The sequence below is a fragment of the Tetrao urogallus genome (genome assembly GCF_951394365.1).
Source record: "Tetrao urogallus genome assembly, chromosome: 23".
NCBI lineage: Eukaryota > Metazoa > Chordata > Aves > Galliformes > Phasianidae > Tetrao > Tetrao urogallus.
The window spans coordinates 4,013,954-4,033,420 of NC_136836.1; the positions used below are offsets into that span (position 1 = coordinate 4,013,954).

The following is a 19,467-nucleotide window of genomic DNA, read 5'->3' on the forward strand; positions in this document are numbered from 1 at the left end:
TCCAGGGCAGGGAGGAACAGCTTGTCTGCATCCCTATTATTACCAAAAGGAAACAGCGTACTCTGATGCCCGCCTGCAGGGCAGGGCAGCCCATCCCGTAACGCTCTGGGTTTGTCTTTGTGCAATGCCTGAAGGCCTCATCCGGCTGCAGGAGCTCATCATGGCCCCATCACGGTACAACATCCGCCTGAAGATCCGCCAGCTGCCGCTGGACACGGACGATGCACGGCCTCTGCTGAAGGAGATGAAGCGGGGCAGGGAGTTCCGCATCATCTTCGACTGCAGCCACCTGATGGCAGCCCAGATCCTCAGGCAGGTGAGCGGGGGGACTTTGGGGACACGGGGGGACATGGGGACACGAGGGGTGTGGACCTGGGCTCAGTCCTGCCTACAGCAGAAGGTACAACGCGTACATTCCATGCTAGCTCTCCTAAGGCAGCCTTTGGGCCATCCTGCACAAATGCCACAGTGGCACCGCTGAGGTCTCAGCCCCACTCCTTGCAGCAGGGCGGCAGCCGTGTCCTCGCAGGCTCTGTGTGCAGTTCTTGCACTCTAACCAGATATCAATGATCTGCTGTCACCAGGCTCCCCCCTCCTTCCCCGTCTCCTGCCTCTGTCACAGTTGCTGGCCCAGCTCCTCTCACCCAAGTGCCATTACGTGGCAGGGTCAGCATCAGACAGAGGGAAACATTTCAGGAAGAGCGCTGCTCAGATCAGCCCAGCAAGACGCTGCCATACAGATTAAATAGATGCCCTGAAGGGCTGGGAAAGCAAGCAGAGAAAGAGACTTCTCCTGCAACCTGCTTGATGCAAAATGAAGAGAAATCAGAAAGCCTAGGAGGGATTATTAAAGAAAGCAATAGAAGGGACTCATTGTCTCCTGCCTATTATTTTAGCATGCTGGCTGTGCTCAGTGCTGTTCACTTATCATGTGGTTTATTATAGTTTATTGTGCCATCTGCTCCGCTTGTCGCTGCGAGTGCAGAGTGAGGAAGATGGAGGAGGGGGGGCTGCAGGGAAGGAACTTCTCCAGAGCCCTTCTGTGTGTCAGCAGGGTTTGCTCTTTTGTCAGCAGCAGTGGCCACTCCGTTCCTTTCCTTCCTGGACAAACAAATCACTGCAGGACTTTGTGGGAGAGCTCTGCCTGCTCATGGGCGTTATCTGTGTTCTCCAGCTATGCCCATTTCTGGTCACTTCGTAATGCTGTATGCCTGTTCTCTTGCTTCTCAGCCCCTCTGCTCCCCTTGGCAGCTGTCTCCAAACAGCTGCAGCTCTCCACAGTATATAGATGTGCTGCCTTCACTTTGATGGAGCTCCCATCCCATCCTGGGGCTCACCTGCAGCTCCCACCCCCGGTTCACCACGGATTTATTTCCCCTCCAACCCAGACATCAGCTGTGCTCGTGCTGCAGGAGCAGGGCTGGCTGCCTGCAGCAGGACAGAGCTGCCATCCACCACCACCTCCTGCACTTGAACCCTCCATTTACTCCTCTGCTTTCACATGGCCTCAAAGACATCTATTTCTGCACCCAGGTGTGCAGCTCTGAGAGCCCCACAGGTACAAGGCTCTCGAAAGAGATTCCCAAGAATCTCGGGGTGAAGATGCACCCCAGAGGTACAACTTCAAGGCTTGTGATCTCCATCCTTTCCTTTACCCGTGGTTTTTGACATCCTGCTTCTTTCCAAACTGTCACTTCCTTCCTCGGAGCGAAATTCTGCCCTAGTAATTTCAGCAGAAAACAAGGGAAGTAAACATCTCCTGGGGGACGTGAAGTTGCTTTCCCATCAGTGGAGATTTTAAAGTGCTCCTGCATGTGTTTTTCTGCAGAAAGCACGCTCACAGTCAGCACCACAGGGAGAGCCACGACTGTCTCCTGATTATGGAATCAGAGAATCACAGAATCACTGTGTTTGGAGAAGCCCCCCATGATCCCCAAGATCCAAGCTCAACCCAACCCTACCATGCCCACTGACCATGTCCCCAAGTGCCACATCCCCACAGTTCTGAACGCCTGCAGGGACGGCGACCCATCACTCTCTGTGCAGTCTGTGCCACTGCATCACTGCTCCTTGGAGAAGAGTTTTACTCCCTCCTTTCCCCCACTAACTGCCTTTCCCTCCTCTCCCCAAGGCCATGGCAATGGGAATGATGACGGAGTACTACCACTTCATCTTCACCACTCTGGTAACGTATCTGCTCTGTAACCCCAACTGTCCCCCCGTGGGGAGCTGCAGGGTGAGGGGTGGGATGGCAGGGAGGGCTGTGGGCAGATCTGGGCTGAACAACCCAGCAGAACCATCAGCAGCTCCACCACCATTACAGCTCCATCCTGTGTGCTCTGCAGAAAGGCCTGTGCACGAGATGAGCTCTGCTCTCATTATCCATGGGCCACTTCTTCCCAACACCAGGAGCCATTCTGGTCTGGGCTTTCCAGCTTGCTGCTTTTGTTCCCGCTCGGGATGCTATTGTCTACTCTACTGTTGAGTGTTGCGTGATTCTGAAAATCCAATTTATCTCTCTGCCTTTAGGAAAGCGGCAGACAAAACTAACCCTTAAAAACTGCAAAATTTATTTTTCAAATGCAAAAGACATTTTAATTACCCCTGCTACTATTATCTATTCCAGGCAGCTTTAAGCATTTCCCAGATAACCTCCTATTAATCAGCCCCAGCTGAGCCTAGAGTACATTTCATGTGTAGGTACAGCCTGGAGGCGGGAAAAGAAGAATTATAATAAATTAATAGATAAGCAATCACAATTAATGCCACTTTCCTGAAATAACAGTTATATCATGGGAAAGATATTTTAATCTGTCATTCCTTAAGGCAATGTTTTCCTAGCTTGCAACGCATGTGCTTCGGCGTCTACAGTACTAGACCCATGGGGTGCTAATGAATTAGTCTATTATGTTATACTGAATGTTTCTAAAAGGTCCCCAGTCAATACCGAGTGCAGTGCATCAACACTTGGCACGAAATGCTGCTGCAGTGTGCTCAGCAGCACGGCTCTGCTCAGTGCTCCTGCAGCAGCAGCCCCAGTCCAGCCTGCCCTATAGGAGCACAGCTCTCTGTGCAGCTCTGCTATCCCACAATGTCCCGAGCACGGATGGTCCTCTGAGCCCAACGCTTCCAGGGATTTCCCAGCAGCTTTGGAAAGCAGCTCTTTGCAAACATGGAAGCTTCCCAGTGCCCCAGAGGAAGCAAGGATCCTCCCATGCTTTGTGCAGAGGGAAACCACAGCCCCCGAGCTCAGGCTGGGGAGTGTGGACATGAGGATGCCGTGCATTTGTGGTGTGACTGCCCACTGCAGCTCCCGTGGGGAATGGCATCACCTGGGGAGGATCCCCCAGAGCCCCGGGAGCAGAACTGTCCTGAAGGCAGCGGGACGGAGGGGAGAATAAATCTGCAGTAAAAAAAAAAAGTGGCGAAAAAGAATGCTGATGAGGTGGAAAATAGAACCAGATGTTCCAATTTGTGGCTGTACAGGAGCGGAAAATGTGGGCAAAACTGATAGGGCAATTCCCCCCCTGAGCTGCTCTGATGTTCTGTGGGGCTGTGCATTGCCCAGCTGCACTGGTGGGAGCACAGCCCAGTGCTGCACAGAGCAGAGGACCCCACAGCAGACATCTGCATGTCTGAGCTTATCAGCTCCGTGTGCTAGCGGTCGCTGTAACCCATCTGAAAGTCAGCATACAACCAGGCCTGAGCATTGCCTTTTAATGAGACGTGAGGTTTGCACTTGCCATTTTTCAGCAAGAAAACAAAAAAAAACAACAAATGCCCACCCAGCCCAGGCCCTGCGCTGTGCTGTGCTGCCTGTGATGAACAGCTCTGCAGGCTGCTCCAGCAGGTTACAGCCCAGCATCCATCAGCAGCCAGCCCAGGGCGCAAGGTCATGGGGAAGCACAAGGAGAGATCAAACTCCTAAATCTTACGAAAGCAAAACAGCTGTAGGAACTCAGATCTCCCACTGAGCATGAAGTGCTGGCTGCTGGTGAGTGCTGATCGTGTTCTGCTTTGCTCAGGGCGCTGCATTTCAGGGCCAGTGTTTCTGCAGCTGCCTATGGGCAGAACAGAGCTTGTGTCTGGTGAGCACACAGACCAGCTACATCCTGCTGGTACAGCCACAACATACAAAGCAGCTCCAAAACCTCTGGCTGCCATGCATCCCATGCCCCAACTACACCCATGCAGCTCTCCATCCCATCCGAGCTGTGCAGGCTCTGGGCTGTGCCCTGGGCTCATCACTCAACCCCACAGCAGTGATGGGGCACTGAGGATGATCCCTGAGCTGGAGTCCATCTCGAGCTGAGCACCGGAGCCAGGAGATGCATTAAGGAGTGCCCGTCCCTGCTGTGTGCCAAGCCATGTCCGCGGGCCGGCTGCCAGCAGCTCAGGGCTGCCTGGCTGGGAGAGTTTTTTTTCAATTGCATAAAGGGCCCTCTCATTCATTTGCAGACTGTGTAGGCTGGTTGGAACGTCAAGAGATGCATCTCCGTTCCTCTTTGATAGCTGTCTGCAAACTGGCACTCTGGATTCAGAGTCACTCCACCATCCCCAGCACCCGGAGGGCTCTGGTGCTCACAGCAAATTCTCTCCCATCACCTCCCAGCCCCACCAGCACACAGCAGCATGGGTTGCAACAAGCAGCCCTGCAGCATCACTGCCTCCTGCCCACGTGCTCTGCCATGGCACACACACAACCCAGTGTAAAAGAGATCAACACCCCACAGCTAAATCCAATGTTTAACCCGGTTTCTCTCTTTTTAGGATCTTTATGCACTAGATCTAGAACCATACCGCTACTCTGGAGTGAACCTGACTGGTTTCAGGATCCTCAATGTGGAGAACCCCCACGTGTCCTCCATCATCGAGAAGTGGGCGATGGAGAGGCTGCAGTCTGCACCCAAAGCAGAGCTGGGGCTGCTCGACGGCGTGATGATGGTATGGGGTGTGTGGGGTGTGCTGAGGGTACAGGGTGTGATAGGACATGGTGTCATGGGCTGGGGAATGGAGATGTGGGGTGTGATGGTGTGGTGTGTGGTGGTATGGGGTGTGGTGGTGCAGGGTGTGATGGTACAAAGCATGGTGATGGCACGAGGCATGGTGATGGTACAAGGTATGATGATGGTACAAGGTGTGATGATGGTACAGAGCATGACGACAGCACAAGGCATTCAAATCCAAAGCTTTCACTACTGCCAAAGACAGAGCACAATGGGGTTTGTCATCCCAAGAAGCCTCCAGAAGGAGCAGAGCACATGACTGGACTGGGTCAGGCAGTTTGCTGAGATTGATGCAGGAAAGAAGAGCCACAGCTATGCCCAGAGACAGCTTCTGCCACAGCTTTGATGACTCCTTTTAGAGCCTGATGGCAGCTCTGCTCCACCGAGTTACGGCTCGGAAGGTGCAGCACCTGCTCACCCATCTGTCTTCCCTGCAAATCTGTCTCTGGCCCCGTAACTGTTGACTGGCTGCCTCCCGATCCTTCCCACAGGTAGCACAGCTCCCAGACTTTCACCTTGAGAAGACTCCTCATATCCCTCTATTCTGCTTTATTTTCCTTTGGAAGACAGTCTCATCACTCTTCTCCTTTTACACTGCATGCAGGGGTGCAGGAGGGTCTCAGCACTACACTAATTCCCCATGAAACTGCCTGGCCACGTCCTCGTGCTCCTCTCCCAGCCCCAAACACACAAAGTCTGTCCCCACTGCTGTGCCAGGAGCCTGCAGGACACACACTGCCCACTCACCACACTTGGGTGCTGCAGCCATGGGGACAGTGCCATGCTGGAGGATTTTCTCCATGGCCACGTCCTGATGGATGTTCCCCTTTGTTTGCTGTGCTACTTGTTTCATTGTGCTGTACACCGTTCTGCAGCTTTGGGAAGCTAGCAAACAATGTATTTTCCCCAGCAGGATTCATCACAGCAGGGTGTAAAATTAACCTGATGCCCTTGAGCACTTTGGAGGAGAGATGGGGCACCTTACGGTACCCAAAGCCATCACCTCACAGAAACAGAAAGTTCTCCCTGGTTCAAAAACTGAAATGTAGGCAGATGTTATGTAGCTGTGATGTGCTGGCTGGGTCATTTCGGAAAGCTCTCCATGCACAGGGACAAGGCACTTTGCTTTTCTGGTTCTTCTTTCCCTTTGTTCATGTGTGCATGGCTAAGATGCTCTCATGTAACGCTGCTTTACCCTCCTTAGACTAAGCAGATGAAATAAGGAAGCTCTGTTTCTATCTCCTACATTTAGAATTAGCTTCTCCATTTGACAACACAGCAGCTAGAGCATCAGGAACAGCCCAGACAGACGCACGCAGACAGATGACATTGTGCCAAGCTCTGATTTCAGGACAGAGCTGTGCTCTTTCAGCCTGAAGAACAGAAACCCGCTCTGCTGCATCTCTGCCCTGGATGCACGGGTGTCACCAGCACTCTGCAGAGCCACAAATGCTGTTCCCTTCCCTTTAGACAGACGCGGCCCTGCTGTATGATGCTGTGCACGTGGTGTCCGTGTGCTATCAGCGCGCCCCGCAGATGACGGTGAATTCCCTGCAGTGTCACCGGCACAAGGCCTGGCGCTTCGGCGGACGATTCATGAACTTCATCAAGGAGGTGAGAGCCCGATTTGCAGCTCTAATTGCTCAAAATGACGGCAAAGATTCTGCAGCAGGAGCAGTGAGGCATACCTGCACACGTAACAGAGGGTTTCGTGCTTCCAGGGCTATGAAAACTCTCCCCGGGACCCCACGTGTTGCTCTGGCTGCAAAGAGTCCTGTGTAAGAACAAATGAAGGCAGGGAGATGGTGCAAACCTGCCTGTGTGGCTCTGTAGGAAAGTCACCTTTTTACCCCCTGGCCTTTGGGAACTTCTGGAGCAGTGACTTTTTGCGTAGGAAGTCAGGGAAGCAGCTGCAGCAAAGGACACATGCCCAGGGTTGCACCTAAAAGGTTGGGCACAGAGTCCCATAAGGTCCTTAAACACGAAGACAGAAGGACACTGCTGGTGTCAGGGTGCTGCAGCTTGCCCTGCGGACAGCCCTGCACCCAGCCTGGGCAGCACAACCATGCAGCTGTGGGAGCAGTGAGAGGAATTGCTCCCATCACAGGCAGAGAATGAACCTCCGCTTAATCGGCTCTGAAGATTGTATCTCTTCTATCTCTGCCTCTCTCTCTCTCTCCCCTATTTCATGTTTTCTTCCCTTCTGTGGAAAGCTGCTCCAGCTGGCTGCCAAAAGACAGTGTAAATAATTTGTTTGGTTGGTTCCTTTTGCAAATTATCCTGAGCTCACACGCCAGTGCCCTCCTGTCGTTTCCCATTCTGGCACCAACACAGCACAGTGCAGAGATAAGCGTGCCCCTATTGCACCCCGAGCAGCACTGCCACACACTGTGAGCACGGCTGCAGCGATGGCCACAGTGCCACCTGCTGAGGTCACACTGCAGGAGTGCCAGCACTCCCACAGCTGCCCACTGCTCGGGACATTCAGGCTCCCATTCCCCTCGGGAGCATCAGCATCCTGCCAAAAGCAGCTCTTAATTTATGAGCTCAACCAGAGCTGTCCCAGAGCTGGGCTCCCCGCAGCCCAGCATTTATCAGCACCGCAAGGATAAATGCAGCCCGCAAGGATGCTATGATGAATGCAGGAGTTTTTTACTGAGTCATCACAGCCCCAACAGCTGTCGGACACGAAAGGTGCAAACAAAACCAGCACGGGGACTGCAGAGCTCTCTGAACGTCTCCATCTGCAGAACACGGCGATGGAGGTGGTCATTAATTAATCATGTTCTTTGGGGAGAAAGAACCAGGAGTGGGACTAATTAAAAGATAGTAGAGCGGAGGGCAAGAAGCTTATTTACGATGCCAACTGACAGCCCTGTGTTTTTCCTCTCCCCTCCAGGCCCAGTGGGAAGGACTCACCGGACGCATCGTCTTTAACAAGAGCAGCGGTCTGCGCACAGATTTTGACTTGGACATCATCAGCCTGAAAGAAGACGGCCTTGAAAAGGTAGGCAGTGTCTGTCCTGCCCCAGCACAGCTCTGACGCGGAGGAGACGGCTGGTGGTTGCGTTGCTTCCCTGTTTTCTGGGTTTTATATAAGAAGGATATTTATTCTGCAAGATTTCTCTGATTCCTCTCCACGCCTTTGCTGTGACTCACGGCCCCGGAGCAGCGCATGGAGGATTACAGATCCCAGCTGCAGGAGTGCTTGTGGCACTTCTTGGGGACACGGCAGAGCATGGAGCAGAAGGAATGCTCAGATCAGCCATTAACCTCTGCTCGCCCAGCCTAAGGGGGGGATAAAACCCATCCCACCCAGCTCCTTGCTTGGTTTGCTCACAGAACAGCAAACAGCTTCTTGAAAGCATCATCTTGGTGTGATTTCCACAAGGAAAATTGCTTGGAAATGGCACTGACTTATTACAGGCTGGGTTCTGGAGGATGCGCTGCGTAGTTTAATTTGCCTCTGTGTTATTTAAGGGATGATAAAGAAAAAGCAAAGCGTGTTTTCTGGCTGTCCCAGCAGCCTCAGCCTCTTGTATTGCCGCAGGTCTCAGGGGCACAGACACCATGCTGGTCATTGAGTGGTCACTGGGATTTCATTCCCTTTTCTCCAGTTGCTTTTCAAAAGAAAAGCACCAAAGCCTCTAACACAGCAGTCTCAAGGTGAGGTCTGTTTGTTTAAGGTAAAACAGAGAAGCCTGAGGCTGCCTCATGGCCACCAATGACCCTCACCAGACTCCAAACCCACACACAAAGACACCGAGGGCTCCCAGAGCCCTTTGCAGAGTGATGCTGAGTGCTGGCCCTACTAAGGGCTGTGCTGCAGGTTTGCAAGCTCCAGGGCAGCCATTCATCCCCTCTCTGGAGCCGTCTGCTTTCAGACACACACAAGGTGATGGGCTGGCAGCAGTGACAAGGCACTGAGCCCTGTGCCCATGGGCATGGACAGGGGATGGATCCCACAGGGACACCAGCTGGGAGCAGTCAGGAGCAGCCTGCAATCCGCCGAGGGGAGCAGATGCCTCCTCAGGTTGGGGGTGGGGATCAATTGCAGTGCTCACACAGTGTTTCCATCCCAGCTCCCAGCTCCTATCCCATCCCATCCCAGCTCCCAGCTCCCTTCTCTCCAGCAGAAACTGTCGTCACACTTTCACAACACCATAGTAGCTCTGTGCTTGCAGCAACAAATCTCCAGGTCAGCAGAGCCCTCCCCTAGCAATGCATTTGTTGGTGCCAAGCACAGAATAAAGAAAACATTATTTCAGACAAACCCTGTGACCCCCAGCCCCATTTGCTCAGAGCCCATCTCACACAAACTGAGCACACGCTGACCTTTGTACCCCGACTGCTTCTTTTTCCCCCCTAGAGTCTGAACGAAAAAAGAAGCAGCACCACCCAAAAAAGCAGCTTTCTGGAGTGCTGGAGTAGCAGAGAGATGTGCAAGGCACTGCACAGCGCATCTCCACGTTGCACATCTGTCTGCCATGCGCTCCATAGGACCGCGTTGTTATCAGTGCTGTGTGCCTCACGCCGCCCGCAGCTCCATGCATATTGCGTGCAACTTTTGTCTGCAGCAATCCTGACATCTCACAGCTCACCACCTCATTGTCTGAAAGCTTCCTGTGGGCTCAGGAGGGGCTCTCGAGTATCGATGTCAAATCTCCGCCGACGCCGCGCTGCTGTCAATGGTTAATCTGAAATAACAGAATGCTGAACAGCAAACAAATCCTGCTCGGGTTCTGCATTATGTAGAGCAGCTTATGTCTGTTGAGCTTTAGGATTGCACTCCTGATCCCGATACCTCCTGGATGTTCCAGGGATTACCAGAGCATTAACTAAACCTAATTACAAGTGCTTTGACTATCTGAGCCGCACAGCTCTCTTAAGGCACTTGTTTTCTTTTTCCTTTTCTTTCTGTCATTTTGTTAAATTCATTACTTCAGCCTTAAGTTCCGTGGATTTCCTTTTCCTGAAGAAGCCTCATCCCACAGAGCTTTGAGTAGAGGAGACTCATTCAGACCCCCTATTAGCATCATTAGCAATGCAGACCTTTGCATTGCGGCTGCTGGGACAGAAGGGAGACGGAGAGCAGAGTTTCACCTGAAACACACAGAGCCTTTCACAGCGCTCATGGAAAGTCTTCTGGAGTTTATGAGGTTTCTTTGCCAGGCAGCATCACCCATTACAAAGCCTGCTGACCCCACACCGCGCCGTCACGCTCCTCCAGCCTCCGGTGCTGCACGGTCTGGGTTAACAGGCTTAGAGCTGCCCAGCCAGCTTCTCTAAATAGAGACATGTTTTGCTATTTCTGGGTCAATAGACACCTTCAAAGCCTAACGACTTATTGAAATTGACAGCTGGAGAAAAGCAGAGCACCTGGAAGAGCCAGGGGGGTGGAGGAGATGTGCTCCCTGCAGCTCCTGGCACCTTCCTGGGAGGGCTCCGCTCAGGGAATTAAAACCAAATTTGGGTATATTTTTGCTCCCTTTGATTCTGCTCTGCTTTGGCCCAAAGCTGACAGCCAGTGTGCTCTGACCACCCACCCCACACAGTGCAGCTGCAAATGGTGCACTCAGCTCCAAACCCTGCTGCCTTCCCCCAGCTTTGCCCCACGCAGCACACAACCCATTGCACAGCACAGCAGTGACCCATGCTGAATGACGATCGCAGATTTCGGTTGGGTGAAACAAGCTGATGTCAGCTTTGCTTCCAAAAGAAAGCAATTTCCATTTCCAGGGAACAACGCTGGTGTTCCAGCAGCTCACCTCCTGTCTGCTCGCTTCCTTTCAGGTGGGTACATGGAACCCCTCCAATGGTCTGAACATCACCGAGATCTCCAAGGGACGAGGGCCCAACGTCACGGACTCACTGAGCAACAGATCTCTGATTGTCACCACTGTGCTGGTAAGAAGCTGCAACTCTTTCCCCTCTCTGCCCCGAGCTCAGCACACCTCTGCCCCCCACGTGCGCCCTTGTGGAGTCAGGACACCCCATGGGGACCCCCATGGCTGCCAAGTGCCCCCATCAGGGATGCTGTGTTCTGCACAGTGATGCCAGGAACAGCCCCAGACCCAGGCTGAGCTGTGACAATCGCGTTTCTTTCCCTCTCCTAAGCACATCTTTGATAAGCCAGCTCTGAGTAATGCCATTACCCAGCAAAGCACGGCTGCTTAGCGGGCCCCTCTGCTGCCAGCTGTCACGCTGCATTTTGTCCGCACGTTGGCTATTGGATTTGATGGCAGGCATCAGATCAGAATGAATTTTTATTTTCTATCTAATGAGTTATGACGAGTGGCTTTGGTTTGGATACGGCTGTATCACACAGTGCAGGTTCATGGAGTTACCACCACGAAGGAACAAGGAGCACCAACCCCAGACAGCCGGCTCACAGCCACATGATTCTCCTGTATTTTGGGGGAGGGAGGGTGGAGATCTGCTACTGGGGGGATCTCTGAGGCTGAAAGCTTTAGGCTGTGCAATCCGTGAGACTGAGGGCTGTGTGTGGAGCAGTGGCAGTGGGTGCAGCCACAGCTCCCCAGCAGATACAGGTAAACAACAGCCAGATCAGGAGCTATGGCACAAGTGCAAGTGAAGTGACAAAGCAAAAGGGAGGGGGAAGAGAGGGGAAGGAGGATGTGTGGGGGGCACTGGGAGGTGCAGGAGCCCGCAAAGATGAGGTGAGGCCATGGGACTGCAGGAAGGGCAGGGGGAGATAGAGCTGAGAGCTGGGCTGAAGCTGGGCTGAAGCTGGGGAAGGCATCTGCTGGGCTCAGGATGCACTGCAGGGCCTGGAAACGTCCACTTGGGGTGACCCTCCAAGACCAGGGTGCAATGCAAAACGATGGGGACCTGTGAGCCATCTGCCTCTGATATCCTTCTCTCGGGCAGTGCTTTCATCCCATGCTCTGCAAGGATGTACAGACTGCAAAACATGCAGACAGCACCAGTTCCTATGAACTGCACTGCACCAGGGGCTGCGCACGGGGTTGGGGGACCCTGCAGCCCACAGGGAATGCACTCAGCCCCAGTCTGCAGCCACTGCACCCTCACAGACCGGGCTCTAAAAACCCACATCCTTAAACTGTTTGTGCATTTGCACTCTGCCTTTGTCCTGCTGTGCCGGAAAGCCAGAGGAGGAGCCTCAGAAGGGGAAGCACAAAAGGTTATTTTTTCCCCTTTTTGTTCATATCGCAGCAACTTGTTGGAAGAGAAATATTACCCCAGCAGCCAGCACCGCTCTCCCCAAGCAATATGGGAACTGTGAAGTTATGAAATTGAGGGCACCTTCACTGAGAAATCGATTAGCAAACCGAGAGAGCTTGTGAATTGGATGTCTGGCCATTTTCAGTAATAAATTGTGAAATAGTCCGTGAATAAGTGGTTCACAGAGTTCAGAATTACCCCCTAGGAAATGTTTGAGACCTGCAGATGCATTACTGAAGCGGGCGCCGTGCTAATGTTCGGCGCTTCGGCTGTTAAATATGTATGTAATCCCTACAGCGTTTCCCAAAATTAATAGTGCTTTACAGCTGCTCTGGAGCTGCCGTATTTATATCCAGACCCATCGATTGGGCCGATCCACAAACAAAGCACTAATTCTAGAGATAAAAGAGAAAGCCGGGGAGGAGGTGTGGGGGGGGCAAGGCGTAACAGAGCTGCGTGCCAAACTCAGCCCCGTCACAGCGGTGCTCCTGCATCGCTCTGTGCTTCTGCAAACGCTGCTCTGTGCTGCAGGCAGACACCAGCCCCAGCCTTGCTCCCCAGCACGGTGCCGGAGCCCAGCCCCGTCGGCAAGGACACCAGCCTTGTGTGCAGTCCTCACTGTGGCCATCTATCAGCTGCTGCTACCTCTGCCTGCCTCCCAGCTCCTGCCCGCTGCTTCTCAGCCTTTGCCATTCCCATCTGTCGTCCCCTCCGTGTTTCCCCCCTCGGGCTGCCCTTGTGCCCCCCGTTCCCTGCCCTTGGTGGCTGCCCATGCCTGATGCCATCCCAGGCCGTGTCGCTCGCTGCACCCACACCTGCTACCTGTTGCCCCATGGGCATGGAGCACTTCTCCACTTGGAGCTGCTGCCCCAATCTCCCCACTCCCCAGAGCAGAGCCCTGCATCCCATAGGGAGCGCTTCAAAATGGAACAGAACCAAACTGGGGGATCATTGGGCTGCAGCAGCCATGCACAGAGCCTGCTGGGCTCAGCCCCAGACCCACAGCATGGTGGGCACCCGGCCGTGCAGGACTGGCGCTCCTATTCATCCCCCTGACCTTGCACTGCCCCTCAGCACTTCATTTCAGAGCATGAAATGGATATTTTTGTCCCTGAAATCCCACCAAATGGAAAACAGTTGGCCGCTCAGAAGAGACAAAATTAAATTTTGTGGGGTAAACAAGGTTGCTAATTAGCTGCTGCGCTGTGCAAAGTTAATTTACTCCCAGCGTGTCCCCTTGCCAGCACAGCCTGGCGAGCTGACCCTGGAGCCAGGCTGAGCCATAATGGGGTCTGTGCTGTCCGTGCCCAGGAGGAACCCTTCGTCATGTTCCGCAAATCTGACACGGCCCTGTTTGGGAACGACCGCTTCGAGGGGTACTGCATCGACCTGCTGAAGGAGCTGGCTGTCATCCTGGGCTTCACCTACGAGATCCGCCTGGTGGAGGACGGCAAGTACGGAGCACAGGACGACAAGGGTCAGTGGAACGGGATGATCAAGGAGCTCATCGACCACGTGAGTGGGGCACGGGGCTGCGGTGGGGCTGGGGCACAGCGTGGCCAAACCTGGGTGGCACGGCCGGAGGGCATAAGCAACGTATGGGGCACAGCTCTCTCTCCCCATATCTGCGTTTTTAATAAGGCAGTTTACAAAAGCCCACTGACGCCAACGCAACTCCAGGGGCAACCCTGCTCTTGCAGCTGCCAAAAGGTCACCTAGCCTGAAGCCAGGACACACAGCCAGCAGATGCTGAGCTCCCAGTTGGGTTCTGCCTCCAGCACACCCCATGCCCCCCTCAGGGCCACTCAGGGCTGTGGTGTTTGTACAAAGTTCTCCTTCCTGGAGAAGGTCTCTGGGAGATAGGACAGAATTCACTCTGATCTCCATTTCCCAGGTGCTATAGAGCACATCTCTCCCTCCTTCAGCCCTGTCCCAGTGGTGCAGCACTTGGACCCCCTCCCAGCCTCACTGACACCTCCCAGATTCATTGGCTGCACTTGCAGAAAAGAGACAAAAATAATCTCTTGTACGTAGCAGCCGTGATGCTCTTCCAGGCCGTGTGAGAAGGATGCATTTGCTGGGTGAGTCACTTCGGTAAATGAGCTTTGCTGTGAGCAGATAACAGAGCATTGTCTCGCGGTGAGACGGCAGAGCTGGGGCTTAGAGATCTAGGTTGTGTTTCCAGATTTGTCTTGTCTGCCTTAAATGACATTGGACAAGTTGCTTCTGTGCAGTACTTGCTCCATCTGTAAAATGCAGATGATAATGATTATGTCCCTTAGAGGGACACGGTGATGCTCCGTCAGTTTGAGAAGCACACGGCAGTCCTTAGGTGGCTCATCCTGGAGAGGCAGGAGGATGGCAAGGGCGCACGAGGACAGCCCTGGGGACCAGGACACGTTGCCTCACAGGGGAATGTGCCACAGGCTGTGCAAATCTGCCTCTGTATTTCTGCTTCCAGACAGGTTCGTGCAGACTTTAGATTGAAGGGTCTCTTACACAACAGCCCTGGCTATTGTGTGCCCTGAGCAATGTGTGTGACATGGATGTGTGACACAGGCTGTGTCCCCTGGTAGCGTGCCAGATCACAGCATCCCACAGTGCCGAGCAGGTCCCCGCTCCCAGCACAGCATCCCTGCTGCAGGCTGCTGGGGAAAAGCTCTGAACAGGAGATGAGATATGGGGAACAACAGCCGCGCTGTCACTTAGTCTGACCCATGTCACTTCCAATGTCCTGCAAGACACTGCAGGGCTCTCAGGGGCTTTTCTGATCTTCCCAAGACTGAAAGCGACAAGCTGAGAAGATACGGGGAACAACCTCATTAAGTCATGCCCTGAATTCACGGTCAGTCTGCACCGAAGCATTTCTTGGCCTCTTAATAAAACAGTACATTAACATTCAGCAACAGCAAAGGGCCAAACCTCTCTTCTTGCAGGTTTCCTTGCAAGCAAGCATCAGGCTTGCACTCTGACAGGTATGGCTGAGTGCACACCGGGCAGTGATTTACAACCACTGCCCAGACCCTGTCTGAAGCCATTCCGTTCCTTATCTACACGTCATTGCTTTTTACAGCAGTGTTTATGTAAAGCATTAAAAAATGAAACTGCAACCAGATGCGGCCCTTCCTTAGCAGCAGAGCTCCTTCCTACCATGCAGGGAGAGGAACAACACCTGATCTGTGCTCAGGAGGGTTTGAACCTGTGTCATAACTCTTATGAAAAGTGCTGGAGATGGCATTCAGACACAGTGATGGGAACAGCGCTGCCCGCACTGCAAGACTGACATCAGGGCTGACCGTCCTCTGCCATCTCCATCTCACCTGCGCAAAGCAGGGGAGTCTTTGGGAAGTCTCAGCACATAGGCAGGGGTAGCTCCCACCCCACGGGCCCTTCTGCTGGTGCTGTGAGATGCCCAGGCAGTGGGGCTGCTTAGGAGGTGTGACGAATGAGTTTTGGGGTGTGGTGGTGCTCAGCTCACAGCAGTGCACACCGCAGCACGCGGTGAGGATGGGCTGTTTGCACAGCTTGCTGCACTGCTGCCTTTGGAGTCACGCATCCTTCTGCTGTCCCTTCTGATCCAGACATGCCTGCCCATAGGCAGCGATGCCTTGGGCAATCCGCCTTTGTGCAATTGCTTTGTTTCACTCTGGCCTTAAGCATAAACAGGAAGAGCAACAGCAGTCAGAGTCGCTCACAGCCCGACCCCATTTGTGCCCCCAGGAGCAGATAAGCCCCAAGCAAGCAACTCTCTGCCCTGCGCCCGCCTGCTGCTCACCCTGCGCAGCATCACCCACCCTGCCCTGCATCCGTAGGCAGTGAGCAGCAAGCTGGCAATGGCACATCTCTGTCCTGCATCAGCACTGAGCTATTACTGCTGCTTATTCATAGGAATTATTATTGATACAAGCAGAGCTGCGCTGCGCGCCGTGGCCCATCCATCCCGGTTCTAAATCGTAGCTGTCTGCCAACAGAACGGCTGCAAATCTTCCGTGTTGTTTGTGGGCAGAGCCACATAAAACCACAGCGTGAATTGTTCTGGACATTTTGCACAAACTCGTTCACAAATAAAACTTGTCTTCTGCTGAGACAGTACAGATCAAATTTCCATTCAATCTGAAAACTTCTTGTGGGAATAAAAAAGGCGTGAAAAATAATAGGGTTTCTAATGGAAATCCCTGCCAATGGTAACTATAGAGAAGATGTAATGTCTATCCTTAGGGACGATTTATGACAGCTGATTTAACACTTTCACAATAAATGGGCATTTATTGACAGTACATTCTGGCAGAAATACATATTGCACCACATTGCCACGTTCCCATTAGCGCTGTGCACTGGTGGGTGTTTATCTCAAGTGCTGCAGAGAGGGGATTCATCTGGGAGCCACGGGGCCAGCAACAGGAAAACCAATTGCTGGCGGATGAGGTTCCTCTTGTTTCACTTCTTATTTATGCCCTGGAGGAACTTCAGTGTCAGAAGATGGCAGTGAGCCCCAGCAGCGGGTTGCACCCCTCCTCTGTGCCCAGCACTGCTAATTGGGAGCATTCAGACTGATCAGACCGATGGAGCGGCTGATTGAAGCTCTCTGTGGTGTGGGGAGCAGCCCCAGCTCTGTGCTGGCTCCCCGCTCTTCCCTCCCTGGTGCATCCCTAAGAACTCGGTTGCTGTCACTGTGATCCCTGTGACACCCTGAGGTGTTCCTGTTCCCTCTCCGAGGATCTTCCCTAAAGAAAAGATTGGAAGAGCCTCAACCCTCCTCACTTCAGCCCAGCTCCCTGCTAGGGTTCCCTGCCAGCATTCCCAGCACAGCGGTGGGCAGAGCTGTGCCCAGCAGGGCAGCTGCACCTGGGGATGCCCCGATAGGGGATGAACGTCTGGGTGCTGCCAGAAAGAGCCTGGATAATAACCCAGCAACGCATGCACTATTTACCTGTCTCTCAGGCAACGCACACCTAATTAGTTTATGTAAACACTGAGCTCAGATTGGCAAAATAAGCACCGAGGCAGCTTACTTTCTTGAATAAATATATGTCCTGGTGCTCTGCTCCAGGGGCTGCAGAGCTGTGGCCCAACACGGCCCCACGGAGCAGAGCTGCAGATGGGACTGCACGGTCCATGGGAGCAGTGCAGAGATCTGCAGTGAGCTCAGTTCCCCTGCACGGAGCACACAGTGGCACAGCACCAGGGCTGCCCTGTTCTGTGTTGAGAATGTTGGCTCCTTGGCCTCGGTTCAGAGCAGCACTTGAGGAGATCCGTAGCACTTGGAGGGGTGTGCAGGCTCCGAGAAGGCAGAAGCGTGTGCTTAAGTGGCTTTGCTGGATAAGGGCCTTTAAGCTGTTGGCACTCACCATAATTCCTCATTTCTAATAAAAGCCATCTAACCGTGCAGAGCACAAAGCTGGGGATGGGAGAAAGAAGCATTCAGGGCCCAGTATGTGACACCCAGATCATGGTGGCACGGTGGCACCAATGGCAGCTGCACCCTTGGAGGGCTGATCCAGCTGATCCACAGCCTCTCCATCAGCAAAGCCTGAATCAGAGCCACCTCCAGAAAAATCTGCATTGAGAAAAAGGGCATCAAAGCACCCCGTCCTGCCCTGAAAGCTGTGGGCACAGCACAGCCCGGGCTGCTGCTTCCTTCTGTCTGTATGCGACACGTGCTGCTGAGGATGTGGGGCTGCCATCAGATCATGGGAGCTGCTGAAATGACACAGTAAAATTTTATTACTGTGCTAAAAGCGTTTTGATCCTCGGGCATCCATGCAGATTTTTCTCCTTTCGTTTTCTGTGGCAAAGCACAAGCTCCTGGCCAGCATTCTGCTTGCTCCATCATTCTGACAGTTCTGGCTTGCAGGATCTCACACAGGTGGCTGCTGGCCCTGGCCACAGCACTGCTCATTTCCTCCCTCTCTCAGGAGTGAAATCCTTCACTATCTCCACCAGCTTCCCCTGCTCACATTGGGACACACACAGTGCTGGGTTTGGAGCGCTCTGGTGAAGGCAGCAATGACAGAACCTCTGCACCATTGCAGCACGGGCTCTGCTGTGGCTCCCAAGCCACTCCAGCAGTGCAGGCTGAACCTTTGGGGTCGGGTTATGATGCTGCCATTCAGCAGACCAGAACAAGCTGAACCCAGACTCCCCACAGCCCAGCACAGCTGAAATCCAGGCTCTGTGCCTGGGGCCCCGCTGCCCTGCATCCCAGGAGCAGAGCAGGCAGCAAACACGGCTCCATGTGCTGGGGAGCAGGGCTGGAGGGATGAGGATGCTCACTGTCTAATGGCTTCTTTCTCTCTCTCTCCCTTTGTGTCTTTCCCCGTGCCGTGCACAGAAAGCTGACCTGGCTGTTGCTCCTCTCACCATCACCCACGTACGGGAAAAAGCGATAGACTTCTCCAAGCCCTTTATGACCCTGGGGGTCAGCATTCTGTACCGGAAGCCCAACGGGACCAACCCCAGTGTGTTTTCCTTCCTCAACCCTTTGTCTCCTGATATTTGGATGTACATTCTCCTCGCCTACCTGGGGGTCAGCTGCGTGCTCTTTGTCATAGCCAGGTAAGGGGATGCCCACAGGGCCCCGCTGCTCCCCACACCCCGCAGAGTTCTGCAGGGATCCGACTGCACCACAGGAGCCACGATGTTAATCCTGTTTCATTAATGAAATTACCCCTGGCCCATGACCCGTTGCTCCACTCCACTCCTGCCCTTCCCACAGAGGGAGATCCCAGCATCAGCTGCAGCACAAGGTCTTAGGGCATCCGTGGCTCTGCAGAGTGCAGATGGCTTTGTGCTCAGCTGTGGCACTGCTCTGTGTTAAACCAAAACAGGCCCAACTTTTATCTTCCCTGTAGTGACCCTACTCTGTGCATTCCAATCAGTGCCTCCCCTCCTGCACAGCCCACTTCCAGCAAGGGCACAGCCAGCCCCACAGCCTTCCCAATGGCAAAAGAACGGAGAGCGCATTGCTAAGGACCCGACAATGTGTCTGTTTACAGAAATTAATATGCATCCAATTAACATGTTTAAAACCTCTATATTTAAAAGCAGCAGAATTTGCATACATTTGCATGTGTTATTAATTTCACAGCGTCTTTGATGAGATTCACAGTCCAGGGCTCCTCTGAGTACGTGATGCCACCTCCTCAAAGCAGAACAAAGCCTTTGCTTGCTGTTGGCCATATCCCTGGCCCTGTACACTCCTTAGGTGCTTAGATATGTGGGGTGAGGCCCAGAGAAGCCTGCTGCACACCTCTAG

The 19,467-nt window shown here is 53.4% G+C and overlaps 1 protein-coding gene across 1 annotated transcript in view; it reads left to right on the top strand.

Annotated features, from left to right (window-relative positions):
- The window catches only part of GRIK3 (glutamate ionotropic receptor kainate type subunit 3), a gene marked incomplete at both ends in the record, with an annotated part of 69,437 nt that overhangs the window by 38,984 nt on the left and 10,986 nt on the right, over window positions 1-19,467 (top strand). The window contains 8 exons of the mRNA XM_079546037.1: window positions 135-316; window positions 2,132-2,185; window positions 4,771-4,944; window positions 6,477-6,620; window positions 7,906-8,013; window positions 10,800-10,913; window positions 13,524-13,727; window positions 18,544-18,767. Coding sequence (XP_079402163.1) covers window positions 135-316; window positions 2,132-2,185; window positions 4,771-4,944; window positions 6,477-6,620; window positions 7,906-8,013; window positions 10,800-10,913; window positions 13,524-13,727; window positions 18,544-18,767 — 1,204 coding nt within the window. The remainder of the gene's footprint in view (window positions 1-134; window positions 317-2,131; window positions 2,186-4,770; window positions 4,945-6,476; window positions 6,621-7,905; window positions 8,014-10,799; window positions 10,914-13,523; window positions 13,728-18,543; window positions 18,768-19,467) is intronic.